Genomic DNA, 18,902 nt, shown 5'->3' with positions numbered 1-18,902 from the left:
AACATTTTTTCAAAAGTAGCAAACATTTGTCCCAACAAAGTTTATGTTAAAATGTCATTTCATCCAATTGTTTTTTTTTTAAGACTGAAAAATGGATGTATACGCTGAATGCATGATTCCATATTTTATAATTTTCTATAATGAAACAAAAAATAGGGCTGGGCACGGTGGTTCATGCCTATAATCCCAACACTTTGGGAGGCTGAGGTGGATGAATCACCTAAGATTAGGAGTTCAAGACCAGCCTGGCCAACATGGTAAAACCCCATCTCTACGAAAATACAAAAATTAGCTGGGCATGATGGCAGGTGCCTATAATCCCAGCTACTTGGGAGGCTGAGGCATGAGAATCACATGAACCCAGGAAGGAGAGGTTGCAGTGAGCTGAGATCGCACCATTGCACTCCAACCTGGACAACAGGTAACTCCATCTCGAAAAAAAAATAGGCTGGGCACAGTGGTTCACACCTTTAATTCTAGCACTTTTCGAGACCAAGGTGGGAGGCTCACTTTGAGGCCAAGAGTTTGACACTAGCCTGTGTAACACAAGATCCTGTTTCCAGAGGAAAAAAATAGCCAGGCATGGTGCAGCACGCCTGTGTGATCCTAGCTACTCAGGAAGCCAAGGCAGGAGAATCACTTGAGCCCCGGAGGTTGGCAGTGCAGTGGGTTATGATCATGACACTGCACTCCAGTCTGGGTAACAGAGGGAGACCCTGTTTCTAAATAATAAATAAATACATACATACAAAAAATAAATTCAAGAATAGCAAGACAAGTAGACAAAAGAAGTTAAGAATTTTCATCAGCCTTGGAAACCTTAGAAACCATGTGGTACCACTCTCTCACTTAACAAACAAAAGAAACCATCTTTCTTTGGGGAGGAAAGATATTCCAGAAATCTCTTCTCCTACCATGTGTAAGCCTCTATGGGAAAGAGTAGGTACTCATAACCTATTAAGGCACTGAGGATTCCCTGGTCCATGTACTGTTCTCTCTACAGATCAGATTAGTATTTTACAGTCAAGGAATCAAAAAGCAGAAATAAATATTGAATTCTTCAAGTAATCAACAAAGTCCACAGCCTGGCTCGTTTAAATAAATTCCAAAGTCCAAAATGCTTATATACACCAGGACAGGTGGTGTGGCTCACACCTATAATCCTAGCACTTTGGGAGGCTGAGGCAGGCGGATCACTTGAGGCCAAGAGTTAGAGACTAGCCTGGCCAACATGCAGAAACCCCGTTTCTATTAAAAATATGAAAATTAGCTGGACATGGTGGCACACGCCTGTAATCCCCACTGCTCGGGAGGTTGAGGCACAAGAAAAAGAATCTCTTTGAACGCAGGAGGCAGAGGTTGCAGTAGACCAAGATCGCACCACTGTACTCCAGCCTGGGTGACAGAGTGACTCCCTCTTAAAAAAAAAAAAAGAAAGAAAAAAAGAAAACCAAAATGCTGATACAACCAAATTATGTTCCATCCATGTCATAAAGAGTATATAGGTACTCAAACATCTTATTTTTGAAATTCCAAGTCCCTAGTGAACATCCAAAATGATGAACAGTACCAAACCAGGTTGCCATCAATCGAAACATGCTTCCTGTTCGTGTCCTCCACCCACAAATTTAATGTCTTGCCCATCTTAACTAAGCATTTATCACACACTGTGGCTGTAGCTTTTGCAGTTTGAATCACCACCAAACTAGCACAAATTTCTTTTTCCTTCTTCACAATTTCATGGACAGAAGATTTGTTCTTACCACAGATCTCAGCAGCCCCAGTATATGATCTTTTTTGTTTCCCAAGTCAAAAACTCGCCTTTTCACTTAAAGGAAGCACTCTATGGCTTCTCTCTGGCATATGTGAATTGCCAGCATCACATCATTACTCTTGCTCTTTGGTGTCATTTTAAATAAGTATGGGTTACTTGAACACAAGCACTGCAATACTGCAACAGTTATCTGATAACTGAGATGGCTAGGATGTAATTAGCAGGTGGGGAGCACATACAGCGTGAATATGCTGGACAAAGGGATGATTCATGTCCTGGGTAGGACAGAGCAGGAGGCTGTGAGATTTTATCATGTTATTCAGAACTGTTTGCAATTTAAAACTTATGAAATGTTTATTTCTATAATCTTCCATTCAATACTTTTGGACCATGGGTTACTGCAGGTAAGTAAAACCACATAGGGTAATACTGTGGATAAGAAGTAACATAACAATCAGAAAAGGAAATTAAGGAAGCAATTCCATTTACAACAATATGTAAAAGAAAAAAATGCCTGAGAATAAATGTAAACGAGGTGAAAGACTCGTATGCTTAAATTACAAAACACTGCTCAAGGCCAGGCTAAAACCTACAATCCCAGCAGTTTGGGAGACCTCAGCAGGTGGATCACTTGAGCCCAGGAGTTTTGAGACCACCCTAGGCAACATGGAAAAACCCTATGTCTACTAAAAATGCAAAATAAATATCCAGGGATGGCAGCATGTGCCTGTAGTCCCAGCTACTCGGGAGACTGAGGCAGGAGGATGGCTTGAGTCTGGGAGATCAGGGCTGCAGTGAGCAGTTGACAGTACTACTCCAGTCAAGCCTGGGTGACAGAGCCAAACCCTATCTAAACAAAAATAAAACGGCTCAAAGAAGTTAAAAGACCTAAATAAATGGAAAGACATCTGTGTTCATAAATAGAAAAACCTAAAGTTGTCAAGAAGTCAATATTCTCCAAAGTGAGCTACAGATTCAATGCAATCAAAATTCAATGCTATCAAAATTCTAATAGCCACTTTTGCAGAAATGGAAAAGCCAATCCTCAAATTCTTATGAGACTGCAAGGTGCCCAAAAGCCAAACATTCTTAAAAAAGAACAAAGTTGGAGGAACTCACACTTCTCAATTTCAAAACTTACCACAAAGCTACAACAATCAAAACAGTGTCATACTGGCATAGGATACACACATACAGACCAATAAAACAGAATTGAGAGTTCAGAAATAAACCCATAATCTATGGCCAGTTGTTTCTGACAAGGGTGCCAAGTCCATTCGATAAGAAAAAACAGACTTCACAAAAATGGTGAAGATACAACGGAATTTCCACATGCAAAAGAATAAGGTTGAACCCTACCACACTTCATATACAAAAATGACCCCAAAATGGACCAACAACTTAAACAGAAGAGCAAAAAGTATAAAACTCTAAGAAAAACAGGAATAAATCTTCATGACCTGGGATTTAGCAATGCATTCTTAGATATGACACCAAAAGCACAAGAAACAAACAAACAAAAAAAATAGATAAAATTAACTTAATTAAAATTATTCTGCAAAACCTACAGAATGGGAGAAAATATTCAGAAACCACATATGTGACAAGGGTTTAATATCCAAAATATATTAAGAATTTTCAAGGCCGGGTGTGGTGGCTCAAGCCTGTAATCCCAGCACTTTGGGAGGCCGAGGCAGGTGAATCACGAGGTCAAGAGATCGAGACCATCCTGGTCAACATGGTGAAACCCTGTCTCTACTAAAAAAAAAATACAAAAAATTAGCTGGGCATGCTGGCGCGTGCCTGTAATCCCAGCTGCTGGGGAGGCTGAGGCAGGAGAATTAGGAGAATTGCCTGAACCCAGGAGGCGGAGGTTGCGCCATTGCACTCCAGCCTGGGTAACAAGAGAAAAACTCCGTCAAAAAAAAAAAAAAAAAAAAAAAAAAAAAAAAAAAAAAAAAAAAAATTTTCATAATTTAACAAAAAAGACAACCCAATTAAAAAACCCAAGTCATAAAGGTAGTAAAATACACTAAGAAAAAAATTTTAAATTTAAAATAAAGTAAAATAAAAGCCCAAATCAAAGGACTTGAATAGGCCGGGCATGGTGGCTCATGTCTGTAATCCCAGCATTTGGGGAGGCTGTGGGAGACCAGCCTGGGCAACGTGGCAAAACCCAGCCTCCACACAAAAAAAAAAAAAAAAAAAAAAAAAAATTACCCAGGTGTGGTGACGTGCGCCTATACTACGCAGGAGGCTAAGGTGAGAGGGTCGCTTGAACCCGGGAGGTCAAGGCTGCACCCTACCCTGAGCAACAGGGCAAGACCCTGTCTGATTTAAAAATAAAAGGACTTGAATAAACATTTCTATAAGGACATACACAAATGGCCAATAACCATGAGAATATTCTCAACATCATGAGTTACTAAATATGCAAATTGAAACCACAATAAGGTATCGCTTCACACGTATTACAGTGGATACAATCAAAAAGAATAGAAACTAAGTGTTGACAAAGATGTGGAGAAACTGGAACTCTTCATACACTGCTGGTGGGAATGTAAAATAGTGCAGCCACTATAGAAAACAGTTTTAGGGGTTCCTCAAAAAGCTATAGTGTTTCTTCTATACAATCCACCAATTCTACTCCTAGCTACATAACCAAGGAAACTGAGAGCAGGCACTCAGATACTGTTCACCAGTGTTGACTTCATTACATGCAAGCCAAAAGAAGGAAACAACCCAGGTATCCAATGACACAGGAAGAGGTAAATGAAATGTAGAATATATATATGCAATAGCCTATTATTGGGCTATAAAAAGGAATGAAATTCTAGCATATGCTACAAAACATATGAGCCCTGAAAACATAAGTGAAATGAACCAGACAAACGAACAAATACTATGTAATCCTATTAATATGAAATATCCAGAAAAGCAGTCATGAGAGACAAAGCAGGCAGAGGTTTCCAGGGACTGCAGAAAGGAGGGCCTACAGAGTTATTGCTAAATAGCTACAGAATCTCTGTTTAGAGTGATGAAAAAATTTTGCAAACAGACAGTGGTGATGTCTGAACAACACTATAAATGTAGTTAAAGTCACCAAATTGTACAATTAAAAATGGTTAAAATGGCAAACTGTTATATTTTTCCACAATTTAAAATTAACGTAATACACAAAAATCAATTAATTGTACACTTCAAATAGATTAGTTGTATGGTACATGAATTATATCTAAATGAAGTTGTTTTTGTTGTTGTTGTTGTTTTTCCCAGACACAGGCTTGCTCTGTCGCCAAGGTGGAGTGCGGCGGCGCAATCTCAGCTCGCCTCTCAGGTTCAAAGGATTCCCCTGCCTCAGCCTCCTGGCAGCTGGGACGATAGGCAAGCGCCACCAGACCCGGCTAGTTTTTTGTATTTTAGTAGAGACAGGATTTCACCGTGTTGGCCAGGATGGTCTTGATCCCCTGACCTCGTGATCTGCCCACCCTGGCCTCCCAAAGTGCTGGAATTACAGGCATGAGCCACCACACCCGGCCAATGAAGTTTGTTTTTGTTTTTTTTTTAAATACTGTAACTTTATGTCAAAAGTGACACTCAGGGATGGGAGTGTAGCTCACATCTGTAATCCCAGCACTTTGTAAGGCCAAGGCAGGAAGATCACTTAAGCCCAGGAGTTTGACACCAGCCTGGGCAACATGTCAAATTCTGTCTCTAAAAAAATAGTGACACTCAGAAAACTATTCTAGGTGATCCTCGTATGACAGTATTTTGACTGTCCATCCTAAACAGAATGTATTTTAAAAGTAAAGAACTATAAGCAATCTTAAACTTCACTTACTATTCTTTTTTTTTTTTTTTGAGATGGAGTTTCGCTCGTTACCCAGGCTGGAGTGCAATGGCGCGATCTCGGCTCACCGCAACCTCCGCCTCCTGGGTTCAGGCGATTCTCCTGCCTCAGCCTCCTGAGTAGCTGGGGTTACAGGCATGCGCCACCATGCCCAGCTAATTTTTGTATTTTTAGTAGAGACGGGGTTTCACCATGTTGTCCAGGATGGTCTTGATCTCTTGACCTTGTGATCCACCCGCCTTGGCCTCCCAAAGTGCTGGGATTACAGGCGTGAGCCACTGCGCCCGGCCCTCACTTACTATTCTTAACAAAGACTTAGGAAAATAGGTCAAGATCTGAACTGCAATTAACCACAAATACTTTTTAGAAGCAAGGGAAATAATACGTAAGAATTGGGTATACATACAGTCTCCCTTCCCCCTGTTAATTTCACAAACTTCAAAGATATAGGAGAAAGTATGAGACAAAAATAATACACAATAGTCAAGACAGCACAGAAAGGAACAGAGCTTGTCCCACCCACCCACCCCACCCTTTTTTTTTTTAGAGACAGAGTCTTGCTCTGTTGACAGGCTGGAATGCAGTGGCGCGATCTCGGCTCACGGCAACCTCCACCTCTCAGGTTCAAGGGATTCTCCTGCCTTAGCTTCCCAAGTAGCTGGGACTACAGGCACATGCCACCACGCCCAGCTACTTTTTATATTTTTAGTAGAGATGGGGTTTCACCATGTTGGCCAGGTTAGTCTCGATCTCTTGACCTTGTGATCCGCCCTCCTCAGCCTCCCAAAACACTAGGATTACAGGCCTGAGCCACCGCACCCAGTCAGTTCCCCTTTTTTAAAATAGAGAAACAGATTCTTAAAAGGTACAACAGCAAAACATAATAGAAAAATAATTCCATTACCTTCTTTGCTTCCAACTATCTTATTAGACAACCTTAAGATAATTAAACAACTATATAAATTATTCTTATATATGATATTTTGCCTCTTACCTGCTAATTTTACAAGGGAAGCTCAAGCAGGTAGATGCCTTGTTTAAAGATCTACAGCTAAGAAGGAGCAGAGCCCATGTTATGTAAACAGGACAATACTCGATTCAAGCAGTACTTCTTTCAATGACAGCAGATGTCACTATAACCAAATACCTGAAATCTCTTAAGCTGCTAAATATTAAGAACTGATGTGGGGCTGAAAACAGGAACAGTTAGACCCTAAGAGACGCCACATTATCTCTATCTTGCACAGTCAACTGAATCCCCCTCCCACTAAAATCCTCCAAAAAAGCTGCTATTCTCAACAAATCCATCTGATCAGCTCCAAATCTGTGGAGTCCCAACAAGGGTGAAAGCAGTGATTACACAGGACAATAAGGAAAAGTCTAGATACTGAACCATGAGTTCCCCAGTCCCCTTCCCCTAGAACATAAAGGTAAGGAAATCTCTCAAAAAAAAACAGAACAAAGGAAAGAGGAAAATAAGAGAAAAATTAGAGAACCAAATGAGAAACTCCAACTTTCAGGTAAATATCAGGAAGAAAAAAAAAAAAAAGAAATAATACAAGAAATGTTACAGAACTGAAAGCAATGAGTTTCCCAATTGAAAGGACACTTCCAGAAAACCTTTATGTTACCAAGAACAAGAATGTCATGGAACAATGCTCTCAAAATTGAGAAAAAAATTATTTCAAACTCAGAATTTGATAACCAAACTATCAACCAAACTAAGTAAAGATGTTTTGCAGGCATACCATTATTTTGCAAGACCAGCCTGGCCAACATTTTGAAACCTGTTTCTACTAAAAATACAAAAAATTACCCAGGTATGGTGGCAGGCACCTGTAATTCCAGCTACTCGGGAGGGTGAGGCAAGAGAATCGCCTGAACCTGGGAGGCAGAGGTTGCAGTGAGCCAAGACTGTGCCGCTGCACTCCAGCCTGGGCAACAGAGTGAGACTCTGTCTCAAAATATACATACATAAATGAATGAATGGATGAATGTTTTAAGCTGAAATTGATGGCATTCTATGACCAGTTTGACCACATTTGAGGTTTAAATTGCTGAGTTTAAGTAAACAAGTAGTAACACAACATAAGCAAACCAAAAAATAAAGCAATTATTCAGTCCAGGAAAAACAAAACTGCACAATAAGGGCAATTCAAATACAAAAATATTTACCTTGCGATATTTACATAAATGTTAAATATTCATTTTAACAAAGACTGCAATAACAGTACTGAAAGAATGAGGGGCGAACCAAAGTGTCCAAGGACAGTTTTGGAGGAGCACAGTAAAAAGCCAGTAGAAACTGTCTAAAATGGGAGACAGGGAATTAAAAACAACAAAAGTATGTATGTGTGTTGCTCAGAAGTATGAAGCATAGATGTTAAGGGCAGAAAAAACTGCTAAGAGCTGTCAAACGTGCCTGCCTGTAGACCCAGGTACTCAGGAAGCAGAAGTAGGAGGATCACTAAGCCCAAAAATTAAAATAAATAAATAAATAAGAGCTGTCTAGCCTCTGGGGAATCAGTTGCAGAATGAGAAGCTAACGTGACAGAACCTAGAAAAACTAAACAGAAACCATCTGGAAAAAGAAAAACTAGAGAAAGAAGGTTTTTTTTTTTTTTTTTTTTTTTTTGTCCCCAGACAAGTCTCACTCTGTCACACATGCTGAAGTTGAAGTGCTGTGGCACACTTCCACTCACCGCAACCTCCACCTCCAGGGTTCAAGCAATCCTCCTATCTCAGCCTCCCGGGTAGCTGGGACTGCAGGCGCATGTCACTACGCCCGGCTAAGTTTTGTATTTTTAGTAGAGACGGGATTTCACCATATTGGTCAGGCTGGTCCCGAACTCCAGACCTCAGGTGATCTACCCACCTCAGCCTCCCAAAGTGCTCAGATTACAGGCGAAAAGTATTTTTAACAAGGGCAAAAGCACATGTGAGGGAAGAGAAAAATGGCAAAACAAAGAGGAGATGAAATGAAAGCACAATGGAAGACTAAAAAGATATGATATACAGAAACATCAACACTTCAGAACTCAGACATCCTAGAAAGCATAGTCAGTTCACAGATAGCCAACCTCTGCCAAACTGGGGGAGAATACTAACCTCTTTATATTCTTCACAGCCACTGCCTCTTCCCACTCCATTCTTTACCTTCTATCCAAAGCACCCTGTTTCATCATTTCACTCAAACCTAACCTTATGGAATAGCTTCACATGTTGAAAAGTTACTCACCAGCTAATCTATATTCCACTGAAACCCCCAGGTTCTAATGTAAATAAATTTCAATTTATTTGGAAAAAAAATACTCTTTAAGTGTAAGAGAGAGGTGATTATAATAACTAATTCTCAAAATTCTATCACCACTCCACTTTAATGGAAAAATCAATGTAGTTAAAAGAACACTAACTTCTGTCTAAACCAGTGGTTTTTAATATTTTGGAAGCCAAAGTCCCCACTAAGAATCTCAGAAAGGTTCTAAGCTTGCTTTTTTATTTTTTAAGCTTGCATTAAAAAAAAAATCAGAGTGGGCAAAGTGCCTCACACCTGTAATCCCAGCACTTTGGGGCCAAGGAAGGAGGATCACTTGAGCCCAGGAGTTGGGGACAAGCCTGGCCAACATGGCAAGACCCTGTCTCTACATTAAAGAAAAAAGTTAGGCCAGGTGCAGTGGCTCACACCTGTAATCCCAGCGTTTTGCGAGGCCGAGGCAGGCGGATCACAAGATCAGGAGTTCAAGACCAGCCTGACCAACATGGTGAAACCGCGTCTCTACCAAAAATAACAAAAATCAGTTGGGCATGGTGGTGTGCACCTGTAATCCCAGCTACTCGGGAAGCAGAGGCTGGAGACCTGCTTGAAATCAGGAGGCGGAGGTTGCAGCGAGCAAAGATCACGCCACTGGACTCCAGCGTGAGCAATAGAGCGAGACTCCATCTCAAAAAAAAAGAAAAAAGTTAGCCAGGCATGGTTGCACATGCCTGTCGCTGACATGCCTGTCGCTGACATGCCTGTAGTCTCAACTACCCGGGAGGCTAATGTGGGAGGATGGACTGAGCCCGGGAGGTCAATCTTGCAGTGAGTCATGATCCCGCCACAGCACTCCACCCTGGGAGACAAAAAGAGACCTTGTCTCAAAATATTATTATTATTATTATTATTAATGCCCTGTGCAGTGGCTCACGCCTGTAATCTCATCACTTTGGGAGGTGGAAGCAGGGGAATCACATGAGCCCAGGAGTTCAAGAACAGCCTGGGCAACATGGTGAAACCCAGTCTCTACCAAAAATGCAAAAAATAAATAAATAGCGGGTGTCGTGGGTGCACCTGTGGTACCAACTACTCAGGAGACTGAGGTGGAAGGATGGCCTGAGTTCGGGAGGCAGACACTACAGTAAGCCGAGATGGTGCCACTGCAACCAGCAAATGATAGAGATCCCATCTCAAAAATAAATAACATTAAAATTAAAGTCTTTAATTTCAGGAGTTACAAGTACCCTCAATAAGGTCTGTTTTAGACTCTATCACCACGTCCACATTTATGACTATGCTAGCAGTTTGAAATTACAACGTACAAGTAGGTATCTATTCCTTTTCTCTGGAGGAACAGACTGTAACTTACTTCAGTGTTCCCAAGACCTATTGCCAAAATTCTGCTGCACTACCTATCTGACCCTGAACAAGTATCTTTAATCTCCACAGTTCTCAATATCCACAGGGTTGCTGGAAGTGCAAAATAAGATAATCTATGCTTAGTTATGATAAAACACACAACTGTGCTACTATTATAATCATGGTCACCCAGGACTTTCCCTTTGTTTGTTTAACGGAGTCTCCCAAGCTGGAGTGTAGTGGCGCGATATCGGCTCATTGCGACCTCAGTCTCGATTCTTCTGCCTCAGCCTCCCCAGTAGCTGGGACTATAGGCGTGTGCCGCTACGCCCGACTAATTTTATTTTTAGTAGAGACAGGGTTTCACAATGTTAGCCAGGCTGGTCCCAAACTCCTGACCTCAGGCAATCCGCCCGTAGGCCTCCCAAAGTACTGGGATTACAGGTGTGAGCCACCGCGCCCGCCCGGCAGCCATTCTTTTTTTTAAAAACTTCCTTACAGATCTTTATTCTCATAGGCCCTTGCACAGAAGAGACTCTGAATAAATATCGTTTTATTTATTTACTTTTTGAAATGGAGTTTCCCTCTTGCGCCCAGGCCAGAGTGCAAAGGCCAGATCTCAGCTACTGCAACCCCCGCCTCCCGGGTTCAAGAGATTCTCCTGCCTCAGCCTCCTAACTGGAATTACAAGCGTGCACGACTACGCCCGGCTAATTATGTATTTTTAGTAGAGACGGGGTTTCACCATGTCAGCCAGGCTGGTCTCGAACTCCTGACCTTAGGTGATCTGCCTGCCACCGCCTCCCAAAGTGGTGGGGTTACAGGTGAGCCACCACGCCCCGCCAATATCCTTTCAACATCAACAATAAAAACGGTGACTTGCAGCTAACATTTTAGTGCTACGTGTCCAGCACAGCCCTAAATGTTTACAATGGATCATCCTATAAAATTCTATCAACGTTGCAACTCCATCTATGGATGAAAAGTGTAACCTGTCCCAAATATCCAACTTATAAACGACAGCGCTGTGGTTATTCATCAAGGCAAAGCAAACTCACTCAAGATTCTGTGCACATCCACCTTTAATAGCTTCTTCCGTCACTCTTTACATCCAAATACTAAAGTCTTACTAAATCCAAAAGATATCACATTATTTACCTTAAAAAAGGAAAAATACCCTAAGAACATTTGTGGAAAAGGTTAAAAATTCTAAGGCATACTAATGATTTGCAAGAAATTTAGAATTTTTTTTTTCTTAAATAAAAAACAAAAGCAGCTACCAAAGTGTTCTGGGGGCAGGGGTGAGTATCAAAGAGTGGAGCTAGACGCTTATAAAGGGACAGCGACAAACACCTCAGCCTTAAAGCAAGGGGACTTCCCGTATCATTTGCGCCGTTGAGCCGTGGCAAATGTCCGCGTTGAGATGCCTACGATGTCACCCGTCACAGTCGCCAAAGCTCACCCCGGAGCTGCGTCAGTCCTCATTGGGTTCCACCAGGCCAAGGAGGTACGACCTCCGCCGCAACATGTAAAGTAAATGTCCAGGAGATGGGAAGAACCCCACCGGATACAGCACCCGAGACTTTGGAGCCCAGGCCCGAGAGAGCTAGGCCGCGCGGGTCCTACGCGGCGCGCGACCGGCCAGAAAGCCCCGGCCAGAGTGGGCCCACGAGCGAGGATCGTCCTGAACAGGCCGGGAGAAAGAGGAAGCGTCGGCCTGCTGCGGCCCCGCCAGCGCTCCTCTGCACTCGCCAGCGCCACGCCGCCCCCAGGGCCGCGCTAGCCGGCCAGCGCCTCAAGAGAGCGCGCCAGGGAGCAGCGCCCGTCGGGAGCCATGACGCCCGAGCCGCTCGAGGCCGCAGCTGGGCCAGGTAGACACAGTAGCTCTTCGAGACTCACTCACCTCTCGATGCGACGGGGCGGAACCCTGGACCGAGGCGATGTACCGCTCCACGTCGGCCTTGCTGCGCCTCATCGCGCCGCCAACCTGGCTCCCGAGGAGCGGGAGATAAGCACTCAGCCCCGCAGCGGTCGCCACTTCCAAGAGCAATGCGCCTTCAAGCCAGTGACGCAGCGCCGTCGCCGGCCGAGGACCATTCTGACGCACTTGCGTATGCGTCAGCACTGTGCGCCACGTTGGCGACGTCGGCGCTCGCGCCGCACACAACGGGGCTCCTGGCAACTTCCTGGTCTCCGAGCCGGGTCTTGGCAAGTCGGGGCGCCAGCGTCCACCTCGCGAAGCGTAGTAGGTTTCCAACAGATAAGTTTGCGTGCTGAGCTCTTAAGCCTTTTAGTTGCTTGTTCTAAATTATAAATGCTGTATGCATTGGAAGAAAAAAGCACTCAGGCCAATTTTGTGAGCTTGTAAAGTGGAACAACGTTTCTGGAAATAACTGGTTAAATATGTTGCGTTGGACATGTGTGTGAATACGAAGTATACATTTTTAAATTAATATCTTTTAAAAGAAATGATAAATTTAAAAGTGCATATATGAAAAAGTAGACCACAAATACTAAGTTTTGAACAATTACAGTTTTTTAAACTCATCCGTCGGCGGAGGATTGGTTCCGGAACCACTTGCTTATACCGAAATCCAGGCATTCCTCCGGGCGTTGTGGCTCAAGCCTGTAAGCCCAGCACTTTGGAAGGCCTAGGCGGGCGGATCATCTGAGGTCAGGAGTTCGCGACCAGCCTAGCCAATATGGCGAAACACCGTCTCTACTAAAAATAAAAAATAAAATTAGCCGGGCGTGGTGGCGGGCGCCTGCAATCCCGTTACTCGGGAGGCTAAGGCAGGAGAACAGCTTGAGCCCGAAAGGCAGAGATTGCAGTGAGCCGAGATCACGCCATTGCACTCCGGCCCGGGCAATAAGAGCGAAACTCTGTCTCAAAAAATAAAAAAATACAAAAAATTACCCGGGTGTAGTGGTGGGCGCCTGTAATCCCAGCTACACAGGAGGCTGATACAGGAGAATCGCCTGAACCTGGGATGCGGAAGTTGCGGTGAGCTGAGATCGCGCCACTGCACTCCAGCCTGGGCGAGGGTAAGACTTCATCTAAAAACAAAACAAAAATCCGCGCATTCTCAAATCCCGCACTCGGTCCTACAGAACTCTTAGAGGAAAAGTCGGTCCTCTCTAAACGCGGGCCCCTCAAATACTGTATTTTAAGTCGGCTTATAAGTGGACCCAGGCAGTTCAAACCATGTTATTCAAGGATCAAGTGTGTGTATAGTAATAGCCATTTGCCCGGCACAGTGGCTCAAGCCTATAGCCCCAGCACTTTGGGAGGCTTGAGGCCAAGAGTTCCAGTTTACAATTAGGTATGATAGTGCCACTGCATTCCATCCTGGGCACCAGAGCTTGACCCTTGTCTCAAAAAAAAAAAAAAAAAGAAAAAAGGAATAGCTCACCAAATCTATATATATTTCACTAGCAGAATAACAGGAGATACCAAAATTTAACAGTAATAATGTCAAGATGTTGAGCCATCAGTATTTAACAAATCTTCAAAAATGTCTTATTTTGGGAATTTGGATGTTAAAATCTTACTTTTAAAACAAGACCTGGCCTGGCACAGTGGCTCACGCCTGTAATCCTGGCACTTTGGGAGGCCGAGGAGGGCGGATCCCGAGGTCAAGATCGAGACCATCCTGGCCAACATGGTGAAACCCCGTCTCTACTAAATATACAAAAATTAGGGGGGCGTAGTGGCGTGCGCCTGTAGTCCCAGCTACTCGGGAAGCTGACGTAGGAGAATCGCTTGAACTCGGGTGGCAGAGATTGCAGTGAGCTGAGATCACCCCACTGCACTCCAGCCTGGTAACAGAGCAAGACTTTTTTTTGAGACAAAGACTTAACAAAACGTTTTTAATAGTGAGAACCTTTTAGATTTTAAAAGCATTTGTGTAAACAGTACGGCCTTAATTACGTGGGCAAATATAAAATACATTGACATTTTTAACTGGAAATTTGGGCAGTTTTGGTTGTGGATAATTTTTTATCATTTCTTTCCATATTTTCTAAATTTAATATAATGAACAAATATTGCCTTTCTAAAAAAGAAAAAACAGCATTTTGTTTTGTTTTATTTCAACCATATTGGATGTGAATAAAAGAAAATAAAAAGATAATTCGGAGTTTACCCGTGTGTGTGACCCACATTAACAGAAATGACATGTAAAGAAAAACAAGTTTGGAGTGGCAAATCCTATTTTAGGTAATTGATTTCTTTCACTTGATGTGCCATTTATATATCCATGTGGAGATAGCCTAGTAAGAAGATGAAATGGTAAGACAAAGATCCTGATGGAAGCCGGAAGTCGTAGCACCGTTCTGAGGCCCAACTACTCCAAAGGCAGAGGAAAAACTCCCTTTAGCCCAGGAGTTGCACACTGCAATGAATTATGTTCATGCCTTTGCATTCCCACCTCTAGAATGAGATTCTTGTCTCTAAAACAAAAAGAGGGCCAGGTGCAGTGGCTCATGCCTGTAATCCTAGCACTTTGGGAGGCCCAGTTGGGCAGATTACTTGAGGCCAGGAGTTCAAGACCAGCCTGGCCAACATGGTGAAACCCCATCTCTACTAAAAATATAAAAATTAGCTGGGCATGGTGGCACACAGCTGTAATCCCAGCTTCTTGGGTAGCTGAAGCACCAGAATTGCTTGCACCTAGGAGGTAGAGGTTGCAGTGAGCTGAGATCATGCCAGTGCACTCCAGCGTGGGCAACAGAGCAGACTCTGTCTCAAAAAATAGTAATATTTAATTAATTATTTTTTAAAAAGAGAGAGAAGAGCCAATGGACTTAGAAGTCATAAACCTCAGGTTATAGGTGTAACCACGAGTTTGCCTTGAAAAATGTGTTGATAACAATAGCCATAGCTAACTAGTACTTGCTGTTTTCCAAAGCTTTTTTTATTTTTATTTTTATTTTTTTAGCACTTCACTTGTATTACCTAACTTCATTCTCCCACAACTTTGTAAGGGTACTGTTATTATCCTCAGTTTTACAGATTAGGAAACCAAAAGACAGCCAGCCACCGGGGCTCATGCCTATAATCGCAGCACTTTGGAAGGCCGGGCTGGGAGGATGGCTTGAGCCCCGTAGTTCAAGACCAGCTGGGCAACATAGCAACACCCTGTCCTTACAAAAAAAAAAAAAAAATTAGCCAGGTATGGTGATGCATGCCAGTAATCCCAGCTATTTGGGAGACTGAAACAGGAGGATCTCTTGAGGCCAGGTGTTGAAGACCACAGTGAGCTATGATCAGTCCACTGCTCTCCTGCTTAGATGACAAAGACCCTGCCAAAAAAAAAAAAAAAAAAAAAAAAAAAAAAAAAAAAAAAAAAAAAAAAAAAAAAAAAAAAAAAAAAAAAAAAAAAAAAAAAAAAAGGAAAACAAGAGAATGAGCACTGAGGCAACTTGCCCAAACACACTCACCTAGTAAAAATGGTATCATTAATCCATTTACGTTGAATATATTGAAAAGGAGTGCCCAAAGAGAAAAATCCTTTTTTTTTTTTTTTTGAGGTGGAGTTTTTTTTGTGGCCCAGGCTGGACTGCAGCGGCGCAGTCTCCTCTCACTGCAACCTCTGCCTTCCAGGTTTAAACAATTCTTGTGCCTCAGCCTCCTGAGTAGCTGGGATTACAGGCACATGCCACCACACCCGGCTAATTTTTATATTTTCAGTAGAGACGAGGTTTCACCATGTTGGACAGGCTGGTCTCGACCTCCTGGCCTCAAGTGATCTGTCTGCCCCAGCCTCCCAAAGTGCTGGGATACAGGCGTGAACCACCACGCCCAGCATCCAAAGAGAGAACCTTCTTGAGGAACTCAAAAGACTGCTCTTTTGGACAATCATTTGTAGGGATTTTCACATTTTCCTTCATTTTACACTACATTTTTTTGTTTCTTAAGTAGCATAACATTTTCACCAAGGCACTGACAATTTCATTTGCATTAGTGTCCAATATCATATTCCTACCATGTTGCAAATACAGTTCATTTGTCCAGCTTAATTGAGGTATAATTCACAAATAAAAGTTGTATATATTTACTAGGTACAACATGATGTTTTGCTATGCAAGCGTATCTTATTTTATTGCACTACACTTTATTGTACTTCACAGATACTGTTTTTTACAAATTGAAAGTTTGTGGCCACCCTGTGTCAAGCAAATCTTTTGGTATCATTTTTCTTTTTTGAGACAGAGTCTCACTCTGTCACCCAGGCTAGAGTACTGTGGCACGATCTCAGCTCACTGCAACCTCCTATAGCAGGCCAGGTCTCACTAATGCAGACCTCCATAGCAACTGTTTCAGTAATGACTGAGTGGTTAAATATTAAAAGCCAGTGCCCTTATACAAAGGCTGGAATGTAACAAAAGCCCATCAAGACTTTTGCTGAGGTCTTTCCAAGGCACAATATTGGCTCACTGCAACCTTTGCTCCAGGGTTCAAGCAATTCTCTTGCCTCGGCCTCCTGAGTAGCTGGAATAGGTGTGCACCACCATACCCAGCTAAATTTTGTATTTTTAATAGAGACAGGGTTTCACCATGTTGGCCAGGCTGGTCTCAGTCTCCTAATGTCGTGATCCGCCTGCCTCAGCCTCCCAAAGTGCTGGGATTATAGGCATGAGCCACCATGCCCAGCCTATAACAAAGGAATTCTTAATAGGACCCATTTAGGATTAAATCAGTTTTATTGTGGGTCTGAAGCAACTCCCCAGGCCTCCACAGCCAAGTTTACTGGGGGTCTGAAAGAACTCCCCAAACCTCTGTAATTTAATGGGAGGCAAGAGAAGGGTAATCACCCTGGCACCTAGACCCGTTAGATTAAGTAAATTTACTGAGGCTCCAGAGGAAGGTCTTCAGGATGCAGATCTTAGTTATAGATTAAAAGAAGCTAATCACTTACATCTTTAGATGAATGCACACTTACACGTAGACATATAACTTAGAAGGTGTATAAGATCTGGAAAACTTTGTAATTTTGAGTTGGTCTGGGAATAATTTCCAGGCCTTCTCCCTGTAACCAGTTGCAGAAACAAAAACTCTCTTCCTCACCAATTCATCTGCATCTCATTATTGGGCCATGAGAAATAGCAGCCCAACCCTTAGTTTGGTCTGGGAACACTCCGTCTCACAGGTTCAAGCAATTCTCCTGTCTCAGCCTCCCTAGTAGCTGGGATTACAGGCGTGTGCCACCACACTCAGCTAAATTTTTTGGTATTTTTAGTAGAGATGGGGATTTACCATGTTGGCCAGGCTGGTCTCAAAATCCTGATCTCAAAGGAGGCTGAAGTGCAGTGGCTTGATCTCTGCTCACTGCAACCTCTGCTTCCCAGGTTCAAACAATTCTCCTGCCTCAGCCTCCCCATTAGCTGGGACTACAGGCACCCGTTTCCAGGCCTGGCTAACTTTGTGTATGTTAGTAGAGACAGGTTTTCACCATGTTGCCCAGGCTGATCATGAACTCCTGAACTCAGGCAATTTGCCCACCTTGGCCTCTCAAAGTGCTAGTATTATAGGCTTGCTTGAGCCCAAGAGTTTGAAGTTGCAGTGACCTATAATTGTGCCACTGCATTCCAGCCTGGGTGATAGAGAGAGAGAGATCATGTCTCAAAATAATAAATAAAAAATAAATAAATAAAAAGAAATAAAACATGAAAATGTTCGGGAGATATACTGCATAACAACACAACGCTACTGCATGGCATACTTAAAAATGGTTACATTGGTAAATTTTTTATATCACTATTAAATTTTTTAAAAATTATTTTTAAAAGGTAAAGAAAATCAACAAAGACACAAGTTGGTGTTTTGAAAAGATTTTTTAAATTGATAAACTTTTTTTTTGAGATTGACCAAGAAAAAAGAAAGACTCTAATTATTAAAATCAGGGATGAAAGAAGGGGTACAAAAACTGACTTACAAGGACGTCTTCTTTCTCCACTTTTATTCAACATTGTACTGGATGTTCTAGCCAGGCCAATTAGGCAAGAAAAGCAAATAAAAGGCATCAAAACAGGAATAGAAGAAATAAAACTATCTCTATTCTAGATGACATGATCTTATATATAGAAAACCCTAATGAACCCTCAAAAAAAAAAAAAAACCACCTAAACTATCAGAGATAATAAATGTTCAAAGAAGTTGTACAAGGTCAGTTTAAAAAAATGAATTGTCTACTTATACACTAGCAATGAACAATTCAAAATGAAATTAAGTAAACAATTCCATTTATAATAACATCAAAAAGAATAAAATAAGTATGAATAAATTTAATCAAAAAGTGCAAGACTTGTAGACTGGAAACTACACAACAGTGTTGAAATAAAGAAGAGCTAAATAAATGGAAAGACATTCTATGTTCATGGGGTGAAAACATATGTCTACACAAAAACTTGTATACAGGCCAGGCATGGTGGCTCATGGCTATAATCCCAGCACTTTGGGAGGCTACGACAGAAGGATCACTTGAGTCCAGGACTTTGAGACCAGCCTGGGCAACACAGCGAGAACTCCCATCTCTATAAAAAAAAAAAAGAAAAAAACAAAACTTACACGTGAATGTTTATAGTAGTACTATTTTTATTAGTAAAAAGTGGAAACAATCCAAATTTCCATCTACTGAAGATGGATTTTTAAAATGTGGTAT

General features: G+C 42.2%; 1 protein-coding gene across 1 annotated transcript in view; it reads right to left on the bottom strand.

The window, feature by feature from the left end:
* RANBP2 (RAN binding protein 2) overlaps nucleotides 1-12,345 on the bottom strand; it is a 65,972-nt gene extending 53,627 nt beyond the window's left edge. The window contains exon 1 of the mRNA XM_017541142.1: nucleotides 12,143-12,345. Coding sequence (XP_017396631.1) covers nucleotides 12,143-12,214 — 72 coding nt within the window. The 5' untranslated portion in view covers nucleotides 12,215-12,345. The remainder of the gene's footprint in view (nucleotides 1-12,142) is intronic.
* Between the last annotated feature and the right edge of the window lie 6,557 nt (nucleotides 12,346-18,902).

This window comes from Cebus imitator, unplaced genomic scaffold (assembly GCF_001604975.1).
Source record: "Cebus imitator isolate Cc_AM_T3 unplaced genomic scaffold, Cebus_imitator-1.0 Scaffold131, whole genome shotgun sequence".
In the NCBI taxonomy this organism is placed as follows: domain Eukaryota; kingdom Metazoa; phylum Chordata; class Mammalia; order Primates; family Cebidae; genus Cebus; species Cebus imitator.
This window is presented reverse-complemented; position numbering and strand designations above follow the sequence as displayed.